Here is a 22,244-nt window from a genome sequence, read left to right as displayed (position 1 = left end):
CATCGCTATACATCACCATGATGAAGGGGAGAGAACCTCCTTCTAATTTGGCTAAAGGTAAAGGTATCCCCTGTGCAAGCACCGAGTCATGTCTGACCCTTGGGGTGACGCCCTCTAGCGCTTTCATGGCAGACTCAATACGGGGTGGATTGCCAGTGCCTTCACCAGTCATTACCGTTTACCCCCCAGCAGCAAGCTGGGGACTCATTTTACCGACCTCGGAAGGATGGAAAGCTGAGTCAACCTCGAGCCGGCTGCTGGGATCGAGCTCCCAGCCTCATGGGCAGAGCTTTCAGACTGCATGTCTGCTGCCTTACCACTCTGCGCCACAAGAGGCTCTCTAATTTGGCTACTGGATAGTAAATGCAGCAGAAAGAATCTCATCTAACAATCTGAAAAAACACACCCAGCCCAAAACTGATTCCTAGGGAGAGACCAACCATGCCAACTCTCCCCCCCTCCAATAAAGCCCTTAATGTTGCAAGAATATCTGCTTTTTTCCATTGGTATGCAGAACACAGACTCTGCGATTCCAAAAGAGAAAGCCCACATGTTAACAAAGGTACAGAGTACAAGCACAGGGTTCAAATTAAACGCATACCAACACCAAGCCAGTGAAAATCAAAAGTAAACTGTGTGTGCAGAAAGGGCCAAAGTCTTCAACAGATGGCAACAGAAAGGGACACGCAAATTTCCCAGGGGAAAGAGCTCCAGAGCTTTGGTGCCACAACCAAGAAGACCCTCTCCCAGTTGACGACTCAGAGGGTGGGGGCATCCAAAGCAGACCAGAGTGGCCATAGGTTTCCATCTGCGCATTAGAACACACCATGGAACTTAGCACGTTTTTTTCTGCCTGCCCTGAATCTGCCACTAATAAAGCTCAATCGACCGTTCAGTGCAGAATCAGGAGGCTACTTAGCAGCTCTTGGAAGGATCCTGTTGGCTCCTCTTACAGACACACACCCCTTAAAATGTGGGTGAAAAGGGAAGTAGGGCCAAGGCTCCAAAGGGCAAGGTACTGTCATGTCTTGCTTGCTGGGTGAATTATTAGAGGACACCGGCGTGCCATGGATGGCCCTTCTTTATGCATACTTTCAGCTGAGGGCCTCACTCTACCAGGGCAGGAGAGCGGGTGCAGAAAGTCCAGCATTTCCTGAACCGCAGCAGCAAGCCGCTTTCTCGGGAAGCCGGAATAATCCTTGGAGAGGATTGGGGCCAACAGGTCAGTAACGCCATGCCCTCTAGGACCTCACGGAAGAAAAGAGGGGCAGAGGGCACCCCCAGTCTTGGTGGGTTACTAATATGTAGACAGCTAGCGTCGTCTCTTAAGATTAGAACAGCAGGGATCATGGGTTCTTCTTGCCTGTCGTTGATTGACATTCCCTGTGAAGTGAGGTCACCATGAGGGTGCATTTCACACTCCCCGTGCAAGGCCCTTCCCATAAAACTGGGGCATTTACCAAGCAGGCACATGCATTCACTCTAGATGTGCTGAGTTTGAGAAGCTGCATGTGCAGCTCTTAAGCTGGCCTGTAGATTGCTCCTTATAAAACAGAAAGATGATGGAGTTCTGTGTGCAGTTCTGGAGGCCTCACTTCAAGAAGGACGTGGATAAAATTGAAAGGGTACAGAGGAGAGCGACAAAGATGATCTGGGGCCAAGGGACCAAGCCCTATGAAGATCGGTTGAGGGACTTGGGAATGTTCAGCCTGGAGAAAAGGAGGTTGAGAGGGGACATGATAGCCCTCTTTAAGTATTTGAAAGGTTGTCACTTGGAGGAGGGCAGGAGGCTGTTTCTGCTGGCTGCAGAGGAGAGGACACGCAGTAATGGGTTTAAACTTCAAGTACTACGATATAGGCTAGATATCAGGAAAAAGTTTTTCACAGTCAGATTAGTTCAGCAGTGGAATAGGCTGCCTAAGGAGGTGGTGAGCTCCCCCTCACTGGCAGTCTTCAAGCAAAGGTTGGATGCACACTTTTCTTGGATGCTTTAGGATGCTTAGGGCTGATCCTGCGTTGAGCAGGGGGTTGGACTAGATGGCCTCTATAGACCCTTCCAACTCTATGATTCTATGGAATACAGAATGAGGCTACTTTAAGATGAATCAGATCACTGGCCCATCGAAGTCGATACTGCCAACTCTGCCCAGCATGAACTCCACAGTATCGCAAGATTCATTCTAAATAAAGATTCATTCGTTCCACAGTATCTCAGGTCACTTACGACCAGATCTTTTAACTGGAGACTGAAGGGCCTGAAACAGGGACCTTCTGTAGGCAAAGCAGAGGCTCGACCACTGGGCCAAAGACGGACAGAATGCCTGCAACTCTGCTGTCACAACAATGTTGGCGGGTGGGATGCTGGAAGAAAGTGTGGGAAAGAAGCCATTTTAAAAAGAAACCGCTAAATATTGCCTAAAAGCAAAACAGGGACATGGGTTTAAACAAATAAATTCTCGTGGGGTCTACTGGTCTCCTGGCAGACGTAGGACAAAACAATTTCTGCTTCCTTTCATCGTGTTTTCCTAGACTGTTTTCTAACTTTGCTGCCCAGGTCTAATTTTTTGGCCATGAAGACTTTACTGAGATCGCAGATCCTCACCTCCTTCTGGAGGCTTCAGTCACCTCCCGGGTCCTTCTGCAGACATAACCGGCTGCTTATCGTGCCGCTTTCTGCAAAATATGGAGTCCTGAGCCACGAGGATCAGCAGCTGCCAGAGTACTTTAACTACGCAAGTGATGTGCTGGACAAATGGTCCCAAATGGAAAAGGTAGACGTGCTCTTCTTCTACAGCTTAGCCAGGCAGTGGGGAGCTCCCCCTCACTGGTGGTCTTCAAGCAGCAGCCGGACAGATCCTTATCCTGGATGCTTGGGGATGATCCTGCACTGAGCAGGGGGTGGGAACTAGATGACCTGTATGGCCCTTTCCCACTTTATGGTTTTATGATTCTATGAATGAATACCTGGTCACCCACTCACACCTGGAGTCCATTTAGGTTTGCACCGACTGCTTCAGTGACCCCATCCAGCCACCTCGTTTTCTGTCGTCCCCTTCTTCTTTTGCCCTCGATCGCTCCCAGCATCAGGCTCTTCTCCAGGGAGTCCTTCCTTCTCATGAGGTGGCCAAAGTCTTTGAGTTTCACCTTCAGGATCTGGCCTTCTGAGAAGCAGTCAGGGCTGATCTCCTCTAGGACTGACCGGTTTGTTCGCCCTGCGGTCCAAGGGACTCGCAAGAGTCTTCTCCAGCAAGAGTCTTCTCCTAAAGAGGAGTCCCCCTCTGAATGGGTTCTGGAGGCTGGGTGCATGACAGGGCACATTATATGGACACACAGAAATGTTCATCTGCAAAGGGGCTCCATTAAGAAGCAAGTGAACCATTTCCCACCCGCATTTGTGTCCATTGCACAGGATGGAAAGAGACCTTCCAACCCAGCGTTCTGGTGGATCGACGGCAGAGGAGGGGAAGTAAGGTGGAGTTTCGAGGAGCTGGGAGCCCTGTCCCGGAAAGCGGCCCGTGTCCTCTCAGACCACTGTGGGCTGCAGAGAGGAGACAGGATCATCATCCTTCTTCCCCGGATCCCAGAATGGTGGTTGGTGAATGTGGCTTGCATAAGGACAGGTCAATAAACAAACAAAAAAAAAGATTGCAGAATCTAGGAGGACATAATAGAACATCAGTTTGCTGGACAGCTTGGCGGGGGCGGTTCTAGAAGTCACATGTAAATTCTGACCACCAACGAGGACGTTGAGTGCTGCTCAATATGTACATGAGTGGCTTCAAACCACAAATATGGCAACCCCAATGGCAACATTGCCGTCCTCTGCACAGTCTTCCTTGGTGGCCTCTCATCCAGCAAGCTGTCCAGCAGGAAACAGAGGGAGCTTGCTGTTGAGTCCCACTGCACAGTCTTCCTTGGTGGTCACTCATTCTGACCTGGCTGTGCTTTCGAGATCTGATAAAAAGGGGATGTACCATTATTGCCTTCTCACTCAGCTGCTCGGTAGGGGTGTACAAATTGTGGTGTGTGTGTGTGTGTTTGTGTGTGATTTTCATGCACAGCAATTTCCTTTTTTGAATCTGTTTTTGGCAAACACACGCATCGATTTAAATTATATTTGTGTCAAACAATACAATTGAGTGGGTTGGGGCAGGGGTAGTCAACCTGATGTTCATGGACTACAATTCCCATGAGCCCCTGCCAGCAACCCCCTGGGGTTGGGGGACAGAAGGATGAGAGCCATTTTGTCCTGAGCCATAAAGGGAAGGTGAGCTTTCACACTGATCTGGGGATCTCCCGAAATTAACCTGCATTCCATTCTGCTCAGTGGCCAATGGTTCCCCCACAAGGAATCGGGCAAACTGAGAGGCCCACGGAGCAAGCTGTCTTCTGCCTTTCTCTCTTGCTCTGGTAGGAATCGTGGCCATCCCCGGGATTTCCAAATTAACCGCCAAAGACATCCAGTACAGGCTCCAGGCTTCCAAGGCCCGAGGCATCATCACCACGGAAGCTGTCGCTCCGGCCGTGGATTCTGTGGCGGCCGAGTGCCCTCTCCTAAAAACCAAACTGATGGTATCTGAAGGCAAGAGAGAGGGCTGGTGGAACTTCAGGGACCTCTGCACGTAAGTAGCCCTCACTGACCACGTGGGAGACGCTGCACCATGCCACATCAAGTTTTGGGCTACGGGCACGTTGCCCCGCCTCTTCCCGATACCTCTTCCAAGCACAGATTTGGTTCGTTCTCCGCCGTCCGCCCTGGGTGTGTTATTCTGTCATAATGCCATAGTATGTTCTTTCAAATAAAAATAAATGCCCCGGGTGACTCTGTCATAATGCACAGCACAGTGGAGCTATCTAGAGCAGGGGTAGTCAACCTGTGGTCCTCCAGATGTCCATGGACTACCATCCCCATGAGCCCCTGACAGCGTTTGCTGGAGAGCAGGGCTAGTCAACCTGTGGTCCTCCAGATGTCCATGGACTACCATTCCCATGAGCCCCTGACAGCGTTTGCTGGAGAGCAGGGGTAGTCAACCTGTGGTCCTCCAGATGTCCATGGACTACCATTCCCATGAGCCCCTGACAGCGTTTGCTGGAGAGCAGGGGTAGTCAACCTGTGGTCCTCCAGATGTCCATGGACTACCATTCCCATGAGCCCCTGACAGCGTTTGCTGGAGAGCAGGGGTAGTCAACCTGTGGTCCTCCAGATGTCCATGGACTACCATTCCCATGAGCCCCTGACAGCGTTTGCTGGAGAGCAGGGGTAGTCAACCTGTGGTCCTCCAGATGTCCATGGACTACCATTCCCATGAGCCCCTGACAGCGTTTGCTGGAGAGTAGGGGTAGTCAACCTGTGGTCCTCCAGATGTCCATGGACTACCATTCCCATGAGCCCCTGCCAGCAAAAGCTGGCAGGGGCTCATGGGAATGGTAGTCCATGGACATCTGGAGGACCACAGGTTGACTACCCCTGATCTAGAGCATTTGTTTCTATTTTAAAGAATGCAGTATTACGGCAAAAGGTGGGGAGAAGCTGGGCCAGGATGGCCCAACCTTTCCCCTTCCAGGCAGGCCTGGCCCAACACAGGCTCACAGCAAGAAAGGCCAACCAAGTCACACCAGGCCTGGGACCACCCCGGACCAGCGCCAAAGTACAACGATATAGGCTAGATATCAGGGGGGAAAAATTCGCAGTCAGAGTAGTTCAGCAGTGGAATAGGCTGCCTAAGGAGGTGGTGAGCTCCCCCTCACTGGCCGTCTTGAAGCAAAGGTTGGATACACACTTTTCTTGGATGCTTTAGGATGCTTAGGGCTGATCCTGCGTTGAGCAGGGGGTTGGACTAGATGGCCTGTATGGCCCTTCCAACTCTATGATTCTATGATTCATCAGGGAGCAGGAATTTGGCCTGATCCGAGACAAGCGGGTGGGTCAGGCCTAATTCCTGGTGTGGAAAAAGCCACTGTGTATCTGCTGAAGTCACAGCTTCGTGATACATGGCGGTCCATGTACTCTCATGGGACCTACCAGGGATCTATTTTTGCCCTTTTCCCAAGGAGGCCACGGCAGCATCAGCAGTTCTCCACTCCTCTGCTTTATCCTCACAACACACCAGTGGGGTTGTTTAAGTGAGGAAAGACTGACTGGTTAAAGGTTGCCCTACAAGGCCAGTGGCTGAGCGGGATCTCCCTCTCACAGACACCCCCCCCAACTTTGTGCCAGAATTTGCCCATTACATGAACTGTCCCCAAATAGAAAAACAGCATCACTTGACGGGCTTTTTAGGCCAGCAAAACAGCATGGAGGGTCAGAGGGCGAACTCTCCCCCACCCCGTAGATGTGGTCCCGATTCCTGTGCACTTGAACAAAGAATTCCCTCACACCCTCTGTGCCAAAGCTCAATTTGGGGAGCCAGGACACTGCATGGTCAAAACTGCAAAGTCCACTTGGTGTCATGGTTAAGGGTGCTGGCTTCTAATCCAGCGAGCTGGGTCTGGTTCTACATGCAGCCAGCAAGGTGATCTTGGGCTAGTCACAGTCCACATAAAGCTGTTCTCACAGAGCGATTCTGTCAGAGCTCTCTCAGCCCCGCCTCCCTCACAGGGTGCCTGTTGTGGGGAGAGGAAAGGGAAGGCGACTGGAAGTCGCTTTGAGACTCCTTCGGGTAGAGAAAAGCGGCATATAAGAACCAACTCTTCTTCTTCTCCTTCTTCAGTAATCTCAGGGCTCTCTCAGCCTCACCCACCTCGCAGGGTGCCTGTTGTTGGGAGAGGAAAGGGAAGGCAACTGTAAGCCCCTTTGAGCCTCCTTCGGGTAGAGAAAAGCGGCATATAAGAACCAACTCTTCTTCTCCTTCTTCAGTAATCTCAGGGCTCTCTCAGCCTCACCCACCTCACAGGGTGTCTGTTGTGGGGAGAGGAAAGGGAAGGCGACTGTAAGCCCCTTTGAGCCTCCTTCGGGTAGGGAAAAGTGGCATATAAGAACCAACTCTTCTTCTTCAGTAATCTCAGGGCTCTCTCAGCCCCACCTCCCTCACAGGGTGTCTGTTGTGGGGAGAGGAAGGGGAAGGCGACTGTAAGCCCCTTTGAGCCTCCTTCGGGTAGGGAAAAGCAGCATATAAGAACCAACTCTTCTTCTTCAGTAATCTCAGGGCTCTCTCAGCCCCACCTCCCTCACAGGGTGTCTGTTGTGGGGAGAGGAAAGGGAAGGCGACTGTAAGCCCCTTTGAGCCTCCTTCGGGTAGGGAAAAGCAGCATATAAGAACCAACTCTTCTTCTTCAGTAATCTCAGGGCTCTCTCAGCCTCCCCTCCCTCACAGGGTGTCTGTTGTGGGGAGAGGAAAGGGAAGGCGACTGGAAGTCGCTTTGAGACTCCTTCGGGTAGAGAAAAGTGGGGGTATATAAACATAAACTCTCCTCCTTCTTCTAAGTGTGGCTTGGAGTTCAGTCTTGAAGCTGGCCCAGGACATTTTCCCTCACTCTGGAGGGCAAAATGAAAGAGGGGAAACGATGCACACCCCTCTCATCTCTGTCCAAAGACAGGTACTTTAAGCTCCCCGATGCCGTTTCTTCCACAGAGAGGCGTCTGCTGACCACACCTGTGTGAAAACGAAACTGCGAGACCCTATGATGACTTTTTTCACCAGTGGAACGACCGGCCCGCCCAAGATGGCAGAACATTCTCAAGGAAGCCTGGGCTTCAGGCCAGTCTGGAAGGACAGGTAAGGACCGCAAGCCTTCCTGGACACGTGCTCAGGACTCAAAGGTCCTTCCACACTAATGCTCTTTCCCTCTGCCCTTCCAGATACTGGCTGGACTTAACGCCTTCAGATACATTATGGTGCACATCAGATACCGGCTGGGTGGTAGCTCTGATAGGGTCCCTTTTCGACCCCTGGGCCCATGGGTCTTGTGTCTTTGCCCACCACTTGCCAGAAGTGGAACCAACCACCATCCTGAACGTAAGATGTCTGCCTGTATCCCTATATTTCTGTCAGTGGCCTGTCAGGATCAGTCCCTGCTCTCTTTTGTTCTATGAACCTGTCTGACTCCATATTGAATACTGTCCTTCTGAAATGTTCCCATGTAACCATGCTGCTTGCTTGTAGCCTCCTTTGATTCCCCCCCCTTCTTTGATCCTTGCATTTTCACACTGCATAGTCTCCCCGCTGTGAAACAATGTTGCCTAGTTCCTGTAAACATCTTATCAGCTAGCCCGAGGCGCCGGCCTGACCAAGGCCGTGCTAACTTCAACACCTTGGCAGGAAGCCTGGGATGGCACCTGGGTGAGGGGCTCCTCCCCCTCCCTTGGGAACTCTCAGGTTTTGGGTGGGAGAATTGTATTGATAAGTGCTGACTGTTCCTGTATTGAACAGTCTTGACTTCAAATGCTTTAGCGACCCGAGCTACTTCCAATTAAAGCTTTCTTATTATAGAGCCTCTTGTGGCGCAGAGTGGTAAGGCAGCCGTCTGAAAGCTTTGCCCATGAGGCTGGGAGTTCAATCCCAGCAGCCGGCTCAAGGTTGACTCAGCCTTCCATCCTTCCGAGGTAAAATGAGTACCCAGCTTGCTGGGGGGTAAACGGTAATGACTGGGGAAGGCACTGGCAAACCACCCCGTATTGAGTCTGCCATGAAAACGCTGGAGGGCGTCACCCCAAGGGTCAGACATGACCCGGTGCTTGCACAGGGGACACCTTGACCTTTCACCTTATTATAGAAGTTTGTTTGTGAGTTTTGTCGGTGCTTGACATGGCCTGGATTAAATGGGGAAAGGGATGCTAATACTGTGGATTGAGGGGAATTGTAAAGGGGCGGGTAGACGGACATCATCTGAGCATGGAACTGGGGTCACTGTGGGGGAGCATGTAGTTGTGAATTCCTGCATTGTGCAGGGGGTTGGACTAGATGACCCTGGAGGTCCCTTATAACTCTAGATTCTATGATTCTAACTATGTTGTATTTTAATGTCCGTTTGTAAGTCTCTCTGAGCCTCCAAAGAGTCTCCTAGACTGCAGACCCATCTTTCAAACCCATTTTCTTCCTTTACCTGTTTTTATGCCCTGGTTTGTTATTTTGATTCACTAAGCTTATTTTTATTGTCTTCGTTGGGTTTGCTCCACTTTTTCAGCTGTCCGCGGACTCAAGCAAGTCTGGAGAGGCTGTATACAGGTCTTTTTTTAACCCAGCGATAAACCAACTAGTATAAAACACTGGCCATCTAGGTCAGAAAACTGGGATGTCAAAATATTTAATGATAACTCACCAGAATCATAGAATCATAGCGTTGGAAGGGACCTCCTGGGTCATCTAGTCCAACCCCCTGCACTATGCAGGACACTCACAGCCAAATCGCTCATCCACTGTCACCTGCCACCCCCTTGAGCCTTCCCAGAATCAGCCTCTCCGTCAGATGGCTCTCCAGCCTCTGTTTAAAAATCCCCAAAGATAGAGAACCCACCACCTCCCGAGGAAGCCTGTTCCACTGACGGATCTTTCTCCCTAGATCCAACACCTGTATGCATCATTTTGTAACTTTAACGTCCTTAGCATGATTCTCTGTTGATTCAGCCTCTGGGTTAGATCTCCGCACGTAGCTCATGTGCCAAATTTGCTTCTCTTTCTAGACTCTCTCTCGATTTCCCGTTACTACCTTGTTGAGTGTTCCAACCTTGTTCCGCATGTTGGTGCAACAGGATCTTACCAGGTACCTTAAGGGAACAAGCCCATCCCACACCCCATGGCTGCACACCCCAAACAGGCCCACAGACTCACTCACCCTTTCTCTCAGGCTGGCATACCCAGTTCACCTCTATGTTGTGCTCACTACGAAGGAGGATTGGCTGAACAACAGTGACTGGTGCACAATCACCCTCTGAAATTTGGGGCTGGCTGAATGGGGGAATTGAAACTGGGTTTTCCTACCCCTAGTAGGAAAACTAGTAGCCACTACACCATACTAGCTTGCTCTTTCAAAATGATAGCTAGGCATTTCTGTGTCAATGAAGAGGATCTCCCTTAAATTGCCCAGAAACTGCAAAGATCTAGAAATGTCAGAAGCAGGCTACCCAGCCTGATTTTGCCTTGCAGGCCAGTTCCGTCCTTGCCCATCCCCTGTTCTGGTTGGGTGCCAACTCCAGGTGGGTGGCAAAAGGAACTCTCTGAGTAACCACCACCTGGCTACAGTATAGGGCTGCAGCTGAGAGAGCCAAGACCTATCACACCTGTGAGGCCTTGCCTCTGTGGTCTCCCACAGACCTAGCCCCTGGCCATGTGGGGGATGAGATACTGCAAGGACACACCCTGCTCTTTGCCTTCCCTTTACACTGGGCTAACATTTCTGAGACGGGAGAGTGCTACGTAGATCAGAGAACCATAACTCGCTTCCAATTTATAAAAGATTTACTAGAATTAAAGCCCGTTGTAGCTGATACAACGGGAGCTAGCAGGGGTGGGGGGGGGATAGCAAAGAGAGAGGGAGGTAGAAAGGAAGAGATGGATTAAGATAGAGAGAGCTTGACATTGGGAAGAGGAAGGAGTTGTCCAGTCTGTAAGGGCATGAGGCTGAATATGTGCGTTGTGTGAGGGGTTGTGGTAGTGTGGTGACAAATGAGGGCGTAGGTGTGGAGAGATGGGTGTCAAGAACCTGTGGTGTGGAATGTTCGTTGAGTGTGGGAGAGGACCGACCTTTGGGAATTGTGGCCTAGTGGTTACAGATGAGCTTTCCAGAGCCATGTCCTCAGATATGTGGAGGGAAAATCAGACTGGAGACTCTTCTTAGGGGGAGATTACATGGCAACCAATTCCTCCGAGTACTGTTGATATAATGTTAGGTGCCCACATGCTTCTTTCACTGTTGCCCCTTAGAAGATGGATTTTTGTACACTGCTGTTTACTACTGTTACTACCCAAAGGAATCACAAAGCAGTTTACAAAAACATTTTCCCTTCATCTCCCCGCAATAGACAACCTGTGAGGGATGTGAGAGAACTGGGCAGGGCCCTGAGTCTTCAGACGTTTCTAAATGGTTTAAGAGCTCTGTGAGAACTGGGAGGGCCCACAGTCACCCAGTCGCTAGCCAATTAGGAGGGATGTATGAAATAGGGAGGAATTTTGTCACACCCTGCAACTCTCCCCTACTAGAGATCATGCAGCCAGATGTCAACCAAAAGAGTGGTTTTAGCATATGTCAAGATTGCAGCTTCAAGATTACTGGGGGGATTTCCGCACCCTTTAAACGTAGTGAAATGCTAACCTTACGTAGGCATTATATTCCGGCCCCTCCATACGACATCACCAGCATGCAGCATCTAGGCAGCAAACTGCTTGCTACATCCTCCATTTTAAAGCGCTAGTTGGGGAATCGCATAAAGTGGAAGCAAGCTAAGGGAGAGCAACCAGCAGAGGGAAAATATGGAGGCTCAAACGCGCTGCCTTGTCCTGCCCTTGCACCCGCCTCCCTCTCCCTTGTTCCTGGGGACAGGAATGTCTTTTTTAAAATGGCTAAAATGGCTAACATCCTGGAGCAACAGATAGGCAGACAAGTGTGCGGGCGATGCCAGAAATAATTTTTTTCCAGAGTTGTAACACAAAGCATGCCTCTCTAATGTTCACCCCCCCCCCCAAAAAAAATCAGGAATGAATTTAATTTTAAAAAATATCAAGACGCATAATTCCATAAGGGGTAGCATTCAAAAATCACTATGTGTCTATAATTAGATGCCTAGTCGTTTAAATGGTGAAGTATGAATTTTAAAAAAATTAGAGGGCATAGCGGGAGCTTTAAAGTATGGAGAAAAGGGATTGGTTGCCTGGATTGATTGACAGGCGGAAGACAGTCACATATAAAGCGCACTGCTCTCTTCCGCCATTTCCAGCAACCCTGGTGGAGGGTGAAAAGTGCAAAAAAGCATCAGATAAGAGTGAGACAGCAAAAAGGTGAGGAGGGGCCAGGAGGCGCAATATTGAGTGCTACGCCATTCAGCTGGCGTAACGCTATTTTTACCAATGTGCGGAAATGCGCTGGCTCTTTCCTGACTAAGCACAGTCTTTCCGTCTTGAGGGCACTGTTGGAAAACTCCTAGATTGTCTTAAACTCACTATTTCTCCACACAATACATGACTATCCTCTTTTACCTTCACAACAACCCTATCAGGTATGTGAAATGAACCCAGAGAGCAATTATTGCAGGGTCACCTGGGAAGCTTTGTGGCCAAGCAGAGATTTAAAAGTCTGGTCCCAGTCACTGTTATTTGCTGCTCCAGCCGCTGCGCCGATGCTGTGGTTCCTACAAACCCCGAGAATTAGCCTTAAGTGGCCTACGCATCCTCTTTCAGTTACAAGTTCATGAGTCTGAAGTACTGCGTAAGTGGAGGGGAGCCGCTGAACCCTGAAGTGATGGAGAAGTGGAAAAGCCAGACAGGACTGGACATCTACGAAATGTACGGACAGACAGAAACAGTAGGTGCCCAGATATTAAAAGTCTTATTTGTATCCCTTGGGTGGGGGGCATTTTAAACCATCAGATGCACCTGATTCTAGCACAGGGGTAGCCATCCTGGATCTCCAGATGACCATGAACAGGGGCTCATGGGAACTGTAGTTCGTGGTCCTCTGGAGAGCCCCTGTTTGGCCACCCCTTTATGACAGCCCACTGCTGCCTACCATTGAAACTGGAGATGTCCAGGACTGAATAGGGGACTTTGTGCATACCAGGCAGGTGCAATTGTGCAATGGCTCTTCAATCTTGTACACACAATTGCAACCTTCACAGGAATACAGGGTCCTTGCTTCCTCCACGTCCACCTATCTGTGACTGTTGGCTGTAGACCCCATTCTCTTGGCTACTCCTCCGTCAACGTTGCTTCCAGGAGGAGAACCCCTCCTTGGTGAACATCTGGATCCAAGATAAGAACTTCCAGTTGAGTCACAGCCAGTTCAATTGCTGTCAATTTGGAGGAGCTCCGTGAATATGAGAAAAAACTAAATTTCTCAGGTTGGCCAAACATCTGACAGCTATGGGCCCTTGCTCCAGACTCAGGGGTGAGCCCTGTTGAAATAAGAATAAATGTGCGTTGAGTTTCTCTTGTCCTCAGGGCCACTGAGAGAAACACGCTCCTCTCCGACAGGGTATGATCTGCGCGACTGTCAGAGGGATGAAGATCAATCCTGGTTCAATGGGGAAACCATGCGCACCGTATGATGTCCAGGTTGGTCAGACACGTTTACTTCTTTTAAGTGTTCACTTAGAGCTGTTCTTCTTTTTCTTTTTCAGAAAAACAGGCTGGATTAACCACTGATTTGGCTCAGTGATGTATTTCTCTTCTTCTAGATCGTAGATGAAAACACAAACATTCTGCCCCCGGGAGCGGAAGGGAATATCGCCATCAACGTGCAGCCTCAGAGGCCCCTTGGCCTTTTCTCTCAATACATTGTAAGGAATCCAGCTACGCCCTGGAGAATGGCAGAGGCCTCGTGTGTGTATTTGTGTGTTTGTGTGTGCGTGCGTGCGCATACACTTTTGGAAACTTAAGTCATAGCATCTCTGGACGGGCCAAGAGGAAGAATATGATTGTATGATTGTTACGGTTACATATATGTTATGGATTGTTTCATGTATTGTTTATACGTTTCATGTAAATTACCCTGAGCCTCCTGGGAGGGCGGTACACGAATGAATGAATGAATGAATGAATGAATGAATGAATGAATGAATGAAGCAAGCATCCATGGCTAATTTTGTTTCTGAAATGTCTCACTAGGATAACCCAGCGAAGACGGCTGCAACAGAACGGGGTTCTTTTTACATTACAGGAGACAGAGGAAAGAAGGACGATGATGGGTATATTTGGTTTGTTGGACGAGACGATGATATCATCAACACTGCAGGGTTGGTTTTATTTGTTTGGAAGGATGGGTTTCCTTTGGAGGGTTTGCATACCCAGCCTAACGGTACTTTCATTTAAAACATTTCCATACCACATTTCTTCACCTAGAATGAATGAAGGCAGGATAAGAAGGAAACGGCATGTCCTTAAGTACCATACCAATAATACAACCCCAAATAAATTTCAAGATAATGAAACCTATTGAAAACAAGCAATACTGCCATTATTTTTAAAACGCATGCATATCCTTATCCATCCATGTTTCCTCTATATAGAGCCAGTTTGGTGTTGTGGTTAGGAGTGAGGGCTTCTAATCTGGCATACCGGGTTCGATTCTGCACTCCCCCACATGCAGCCAGCTGGGTGACCTTGGGCTAGTCACAGCACTGATAAAGCTGTTCTGACCGGGCAGTGATATCAGGGCTCTCTCAGCCTCACCCACCTCACAGGGTGTCTGTTGTGGGGAGAGGAATGGGAAGGAGACTGTAAGCCGCTTTGAGACTCCTTCGGGTAGGGAAAAGCAGCATATAAGAACCAACTCTTCTTCTTCTATATTTGTGAAACGCCCCTGTGGGAGGAGCGTGTCCAGGGTGTCCGAGCTTGAATCCGAGCCAAAGGTCAGTCCTCTCCCACACTCAGCTAACATTCCAAACCACAGGTTCTTGACACCCATCTCTCCACACCCACACCCTAATTTGTCACTACACCACCACAACCTGCCACACAACACACATATTCAACCCCATGCCCCTACAGACTGGACAACCTCTCCCCTTCCTCTTCCCACTGCGAAGCGCTCTCTATCTTAATCACTCTCTTCCTTTCTACCTCTTTCTTTGCTATTTCCCCCCCCGCTAGCGCCCGTTGTATCAGCTACAACGGGCTTTAATTCTAGTTATAATGATAATATATTAGCTGTAGCTATTTCCTTAATGACTAGTTGATATTGTTATTTATTATTATTATTATTCGCTATCTTTATGCCCTATTTTTCCCCCAAAGGGGATTCAAAAGTGGCTTACTTTGTTTCCCTCCTCCACTTCATCCTTACAATTCCCCTACGAGGGAGGACACATGACACCCCTCAAGATGTCCATGGTAGAGTAGGGATTTGAGCCTCAGTCCTCGATATCTTAATCCAGGGGTGGCCAGACTGTGGCTCTCCAGATGTTCATGGACTACAGTTCTCATGAGCCCCTGACAATTGGCCATGCTGGCAGGGGCTCATGGGCATTGTAGTCCACGGACATTTGGAGAGCTACAGTTTGGCCACCCCTGTATCTTGTCTGACACTCTAGCTCAGGAGTAGTCAAACTGCGGCCCTCCAGATGTCCATGGACTACAATTCCCAGGAGCCCCCTGCCAGCGAATGCTGGCAGGGGGCTCCTGGGAATTGTAGTCCATGGACATCTGGAGGGCCGCAGTTTGACTACCCCTGCTCTAGCTGCTACACACTGGAATGGGTTCAAGTGAATCATTGGTTTTTCACTCCCCATAGGTACCCTGGGAGTAATGTGGATGGATCTCCTACCTCTCACTTCAAAAAAGTGTGTAAAACTCTATTCAGCAAGGAGAGAACAGACATTTCCTTGAATTACAGAAATGTACTTGCAAATAGACTGCAAATAGAACCCAACTGGCTCATCTCCTAATTATTTCCCTGGGGAAATATTATTGGGGAAATCTTGGGTCTTCCCCAGATTTCCTCAAGGCTTTTCCTTGCCCCTCCACCTCACCTGACCCCTCCCTTTTTGCCATCAAACATTCTTGTGAGGAAGAAGAGGAGCAAAAGCAACAGAGAAAAGTCACTGCAAATCCACGTAGGCCAACCTAGAAGCATCCAGTCCGGCGAACCCCAAAATTGTCCTCTGCTACACTGGTCTGCAAATTCAGCCACAATTCCCTTCAGACATAATTCTGTGGGACAAATGTAACCAATACATTCTTCCCTTTTCGTCTTCCTCTGATTTCCCCCTCTCCTTCCTTAGGTATCGCATTGGACCGTTTGAGGTCGAAAGCGCTCTCCTAGAGCACCCAGCAGTCGCGGAAGCTGCCGCCGTCAGCAGCCCGGACCCAATCCGAGGAGAGGTAATGAGAACGCGCAGGGGCCCCTGTCTCTTTCCGCTCCGTCCTTTAGCACTGGGCTCAGAAATGCGGGAAGATCCAGGGTGACAATTGTACTTGGTCCAAGCTGACCCATGAGAGATGAGTTTCTGAAGGGCCACGGTCGGAGGTATGTCTGACACACCCCTGACGGATGCTGTGTAGCTGCCCGGGGCCCACGAGGTGAATCTGGGAGAGAGGGCATCATGCGCCAGTCACGACATCCATTCAGGAGTGCTCAGTAGGAGGAGCTGGAATCCCCCCTGCAATCCGACACATGTACGGCCCCTTCCAACTCTATGATTCTATGATTCTATGATCCTGCGTTGAGCAGGGGGTTGGACTAGATGGCCTGTGTGGCCCCTTCCAACTCTATGATTCTATGATTCTATGATCCTGCGTTGAGCAGGGGGTTGGACTAGATGGCCTGTGTGGCCCCTTCCAACTCTATGATTCTATGATTCTATGATCCTGCGTTGAGCAGGGGGTTGGACTAGATGGCCTGTGTGGCCCCTTCCAACTCTATGATTCTATGATTCTATGATCCTGCGTTGAGCAGGGGGTTGGACTAGATGGCCTGTGTGGCCCCTTCCAACTCTATGATTCTATGATTCTATGATCCTGCGTTGAGCAGGGGGTTGGACTAGATGGCCTCTATGGCCCCTTCCGACTCTATGATTCTATGATTCTATGATCCTGCGTTGAGCAGGGGGTTGGACTAGATGGCCTGTGTGGCCCCTTCCAACTCTATGATTCTATGATCTATGATCCTGCGTTGAGCAGGGGGTTGGACTAGATGGCCTGTGTGGCCCCTTCCAACTCTATGATTCTATGATTCTATGATCCTGCGTTGAGCAGGGGGTTGGACTAGATGGCCTGTGTGGCCCCTTCCAACTCTATGATTCTATGATTCTATGATCCTGCGTTGAGCAGGGGGTTGGACTAGATGGCCTCTATGGCCCCTTCCGACTCTATGATTCTATGATCTATGATCCTGCGTTGAGCAGGGGGTTGGACTAGATGGCCTGTGTGGCCCCTTCCAACTCTATGATTCTATGATTCTATGATCCTGCGTTGAGCAGGGGGTTGGACTAGATGGCCTGTGTGGCCCCTTCCAACTCTATGATTCTATGATCCTGCGTTGAGCAGGGGGTTGGACTAGATGGCCTGTGTGGCGCCTTCCAACTCTATGATTCTATGATCCTGCGTTGAGCAGGGGGTTGGACTAGATGGCCTGTATGGCCCCTTCCAACTCTATGATTCTATGATTCTATGATCCTGCGTTGAGCAGGGGGTTGGACTAGATGGCCTGTGTGGCCCTTTCCAACTCTATGATTCTATGATCCTGCGTTGAGCAGGGGGTTGGACTAGATGGCCTGTGTGGCCCCTTCCAACTCTATGATTCCATGACTCTATGATTCTATGAGCCGCTGTAGCTCTATAACATGCGTTGATTTGCTGATGTCCTAACGTATTTACAAAACCACCTTTCTCAGAGGACACTCAAGGAGGCCTACAAAACCCAATGCCAGGAACACAGTCAGTGCTGCCTGACCTATGCTGAAATATTCCAGGAACCTGAAAACAGAGTCTATTTGCAATCCCTACCCACCCCGAAAAAGAAACCCAGACTGGCAGAGGGGAAATCCATGCCTCCAATGAAATGCTCTGGGATCACCCTCACTGTACTGGGTGAAATTGTCCGAAGGGACCTTGAGCCCTTCCCAGGAGACCCCACATTCCAAGCCCTGAACTGAACCAGGTCTTTTAGGCTTCTGCCCATCCCTTAATCTTAAGATTAGAGAAGTAATCGGCTGATTGGTTCTCTCTCACCCTCCGTTACCCTGAGCTTTTAGTGTTCCCTCCCACCTTTCCCTCTTGCAGAATTCAATGGCTCCCACCGAATTCTATGGCAGACCTTGAGAAGAAAGAGGAAACACTTTCCTGATGTCTCTGACCCAGAGCCAACACCACTCAGGGCCGGCCACTCCACTGGGGCACCCTGGATCGCCTGTCATTCATAATTCATTTAATTCATTTAAAGTCACACAATGCAAAGTCTCCGGAAATTACACAGTGCTTGCTGTTGAAACTCATCTGTTAATGGATGGGCGGAGGTTGGGAAACCACATTTCGGCTGCAACGGCATTTGAAAGGCCAGCACTAGGACATGGCGATATTCCTTCCCTCCAAAGAAAGGGGTCTGGATCCCCAGCCAAACTGGCTCTCCAGATGTCCATGGGCTGGCAGGGGCTCATGGGGATTGTAGTCCATGGACATCTGGAGAGCCAGTTTGGCCACTTCCTGGGATGGAAAGTGGTCATTCCAATGGCGGTTGGATTATTCAGAGTCAAATACCTTTATTGGCATAATAACATGTATATAAAAGACAGGGCAATTCAGATCCCCGATCACTTGCAGAAAACCCCATGGAGGAATGATTAAAACCCTCAGGAGGCAAGTCTCCTGTTGTGAATGGCCTCCTACAGAGACAAATTCAAGCAATTTAAATTTTAAAGATTTCTGGAATGTTTCAGAACTATACAAGGGCCTCAGTAGGAAACAAAGCTCACCGCCTTCCGTTCTGAGTAGCCTTCTTGTGCCAACTTTGTCTTGCAGGTGGTGAAGGCTTTTGTGGTCTTGTCCCTGAACTCTACAGCCCAAGATAAGGAAAAATTAACCCGCGAGCTTCAAGAACATGTCAAGAAGGTTACTGCTCCATACAAATATCCAAGGAAAGTAAGTAAGCTCAAGGAATGGAGGCCTATCCAGGGTGAAAACCCTGGAAAACGTCCGTCAGAACTGCCTTATCAAATCTCAGTGGCGTTCCTTTCACCCTGGAGGCAGGCATCCCTTTCATGAAGTGCCGAAAACAAAAAAGGATTCTTAGTTTCAGCAGTAGAAACTCCTGTTGACCTGGGCCCATTCCGCACACATAGGATAATGCACTTTCAATGTGCTTTGGCAGCTGGATTTTCCTGTGCGGAACAGGAAAATCTACTTCTAAAGTGCGTTGAATGTGCATTATCTTTTGTGTGCAGACTAGGTCCTACGCTAAAAGAACACAGTCGCACCTTAAAGACCAACAAGATTTCCAGGGGGTTAGCGCCCTTCGTCGAAAATCTGATCAAGGGGACTTTGAGTCTCTAGGCCAGGAAATCTTCTTGGCCTTTAAGGTGCGACTACACTCAGATCTCGCCCCCACAGGAATCTTGTGATATTTCAACAATGCCCAGATTTATTGCCGCATTAGCTTTCGTGCGCCAGCTTCATCTTGGACCCTAAGAGGACATCTGAGAGCCAGCGTGGTGTAGTAGATAGGAGCGGCAGCTTCTAATCTGGTGACCCGGATTTGATTCCCTGCTCTTCCACATGTAGTCAGCTGGGTGACCGCAGACAAGTCACAGTGCTGATAGTGATGTTCTCCCTGAGCAGTAATATCAGGGCTCTATCAGCCCTACCTGCCTCACTGGGTGTCTGTTGTGTGGGGAGGAAGGTGGATTGTTAGCCGCTTTGAGACTCCTTAGGACAGTGAAAAGTGGGGTATAAAACCCAAGTTTTCTTCTTCTTCTTCTTCTTCTTCTTCTTCTTCTTCTTCTTCTTCTTCTTCTTCTTCTTCTTCTTCTTGATTATGCAATAAAGCATTGCAAACTGGCATCCCTGCTTCACACACACTCACACCTTGAAGTTAGCTCCATCCATCTTCTCTATTAAAAATACTTGTAACCTGCTTTTGTCAAAGCAGCTCTACCACTCTGCTCCCTCAGGATCTGACCACCTAATGTGAAACTGGGACCACTCTGGACAGGCATTATGAAGCATAAGTTGCTCAACAGAAATAGTCCATGGTTGTTTTGGATGCGATGAAAAGTCATAATGTCTTGCTCCTTTGTCTTCCTAGATGGAATTTGTCCAGGAGTTGCCAAAGACAACCACAGGGAAAATCAGAAGAAACGAGTTAAGGAAGAAAGAATGGGGAGACCATTGAAGTTTGGGCAACCCTGTATAGCCAAGAAAATTATCCGCATCGTGATGATACCAGGAGCACCTGTTTCTTTCTCTGCTGGGTCGAGTCTGCATGTTGCTTCTTATCCTCTCCCAGCCCAAATAATTCCCTCCCCTCTGTACTGTTAATTCGATTTCCATTTTGATTTGGGGCGCTTTCAATTTTCCCTCTGCAACAAGCATGATTGATCAGTGGTGACCCTACCTTTCCCCCACAATATCCAGGAGTGGATATAAGTCGGCATATTTGAAAAAGCATCTTTGAAATCCCCCCAGTATAATGTAGATGTTCTGCGTTTTGCGGATTAACTTCCTGCAAAGCAGTCTGTCCCTGATTGGCTGGGCGTCAGTTCAAAGACTTCCTGGTTCCTGTTTGCAAGACTTCCCTCCCAAGACTTATTTTTGCCCTATTGGAAATGTGGTAAGGAATGCCACGTACGAAAAGAAGAATAATTATTATATCTTCTATCTCCCCTCCTAAGGGACTTGGCATCACATTCCTCTTGTCCTTTGTCTCTACCAGGATTTTGGCTGCAGTGCCAGTGCCCTGGAATTAAATATTGCTGAAAATGAAGAGGCTTTGGCTGAAAATGGTTCCATCTCAAATGTCTTTTTCAGGGCAAATTCAGTTTTTTTGTCCATGGGATCCTTCACAGTCCCCTGCCCCTCTTCTGAAAGTAAACCAAATGTTTGCAAATCAATCACAGGGCAGTCAACAATTGGCACTCTGAATAATTGTTCAGCGTGATTAATCATGTCATAGTCCCATTGTATGCGGCACTGGTCAGACCACCCCTGGAGTACTGTGTGCAGTTCTGGAGGCCTCACTTCAACAAGGACGTAGATAAAATTGAAAGGGTACAGAGGAAAGCGACGAGGATGATCTGGGGCCAAGAGACCAAGCCCTATGAAGATAGGTTGAGGGACTTGGGAATGTTCAGCCTGGAGAAAAGGAGGTTGAGAGGGGACATGATAGCCCTCTTTAAGTATTTGAAAGGCTGTCACTTGGAGGAGGGCAGGAGGCTGTTCCCATTGGCTGCAGAGGAGAGGACACGCAGTAATGGGTTTAAATTTCAAGTACAACGATATAGGCTAGATATCAGGAAAAAATGTTCACAGTCAGTGTAGTTCAGCAGTGGAATAGGCTGCCTAAGGAGGTGGTGAGCTCCCCCTCACTGGCAGTCTTCAAGCAAAGGTTGGATGCACACTTTTCTTGGATGCTTTAGGATGCTTAGGGCTGATCCTGCGTTGAGCAGGGGGTTGGAATAGATGGTCTCTATGGCCCCTTCCAACTCTATGATTCTATGATTCTATGATCATAGAATATATTTTCTTGGCCAAGGCTGGGAGCTGTTTATTAGACATAGGTTTGCTCCATTCAGCCCTATACTGCTTTTCCAAATATGGGGGCAAGGAGAACTTTTTAGGAAGATCATCCTCTGGGTAGAAAAATTCTTGAAGATGGGTCTGGCTCAGAGGACCCTGCTCCTGGTTTGGGCCTCAAATCCAACGCAGGTAGACAAGTCCCCAGCAGGTACTGATAATCATCAGGATTAAAACATCTTTTAGATGCTTCCGGGAGTTGCATTTCGTCACCCCTTTCTTCGTCTGAAAGAAATTCCACCTTGCCCTTTGAGGACTCATCCCCTGAATGTACCGAAGAGCTGCAATAATGTTTCTTTTGGGCAGTCTTTGTTCTCCAGGAGCTCCTAGGCTCCCTATCGGATTCCCCTTGGCTTCTCCCCCACTTCACCTTTCATCCCTTTCATTAAGCATTTGCCAAAATGTCTCTTGCATACAGTTCTCAAGTTGAGGGGATATAGCAGAATGCCCAGAGGCTCTCACCGTGCTGGAACCTTGGCTGGTCTCCTCGTGTGCAAGCAGCTCCCATGTCGGGGCATCTTGTTTGGCAATATGCTTTTTGCTCTGAAAATGGCCGCCCCCAAACTGGAGCCTGCGGCCTCCCCCTTTCTTCTTCTGTGCTTTCCAGGGGGGCCCACCTCGTTGGTCGGGTTAGGGACGGTCCCCAAGAACGCGCCTACCGACTTCGTTGGTGCCTGGTCCTCCGGCACAATCAGAGCCTCCAGCTCACTTTCCGAAAGGAAAACGTCGTCCTCTCGATCCCTTGTGCCGATTGAAACAAAAGGAGCCGAAAAGCAACCCTTAAAATGGCCGCCGCGGGTGAAACAAAGCATGCACGCTTTTAGCAGCTGCGCTGGTCGGCCCACACTGGCAAGCAGCAAAGACACAACAGCC

The 22,244-nt window shown here is 49.2% G+C and overlaps 1 protein-coding gene across 1 annotated transcript; it reads left to right on the top strand.

Moving 5' to 3' along the window:
- The first annotated feature begins 1,072 nt into the window (after positions 1–1,072).
- On the top strand, positions 1,073–20,562 carry LOC143827291 (acyl-coenzyme A synthetase ACSM4, mitochondrial-like). Its single transcript, XM_077316744.1, has 14 exons — positions 1,073–1,222; positions 2,555–2,771; positions 3,410–3,620; positions 4,415–4,622; positions 7,572–7,715; positions 7,799–7,955; positions 9,620–9,699; positions 12,330–12,453; positions 13,122–13,202; positions 13,325–13,426; positions 13,755–13,882; positions 15,869–15,968; positions 18,603–18,722; positions 19,885–20,562. Exons 2-14 carry the CDS (start codon positions 2,571–2,573, stop codon positions 19,969–19,971), a joined length of 1,743 nt encoding a protein of 580 aa, XP_077172859.1. The 5' UTR covers positions 1,073–1,222; positions 2,555–2,570; the 3' UTR covers positions 19,972–20,562.
- Positions 20,563–22,244: the final 1,682 nt, after the last annotated feature.

This window comes from Paroedura picta, chromosome 17 (assembly GCF_049243985.1).
Source record: "Paroedura picta isolate Pp20150507F chromosome 17, Ppicta_v3.0, whole genome shotgun sequence".
NCBI lineage: Eukaryota > Metazoa > Chordata > Lepidosauria > Squamata > Gekkonidae > Paroedura > Paroedura picta.
The sequence above is the reverse complement of the archived record's forward strand: the minus strand, read 5'-3'. Positions and strand labels throughout refer to the sequence as shown.

Excerpts from the sequence above, each read along its gene's own strand:
- LOC143827291 (XM_077316744.1), top strand. The coding sequence starts at position 2,571 with ATGAAGACTTTACTGAGATCGCAGATCCTCACCTCCTTCTGGAGGCTT. Across the intron at positions 2,772-3,409 it reads AATGGTCCCAAATGGAAAAG|GATGGAAAGAGACCTTCCAA; the intron begins GTAGACGTGCTC and ends TCCATTGCACAG. Across the intron at positions 13,427-13,754 it reads GCCTTTTCTCTCAATACATT|GATAACCCAGCGAAGACGGC; the intron begins GTAAGGAATCCA and ends ATGTCTCACTAG.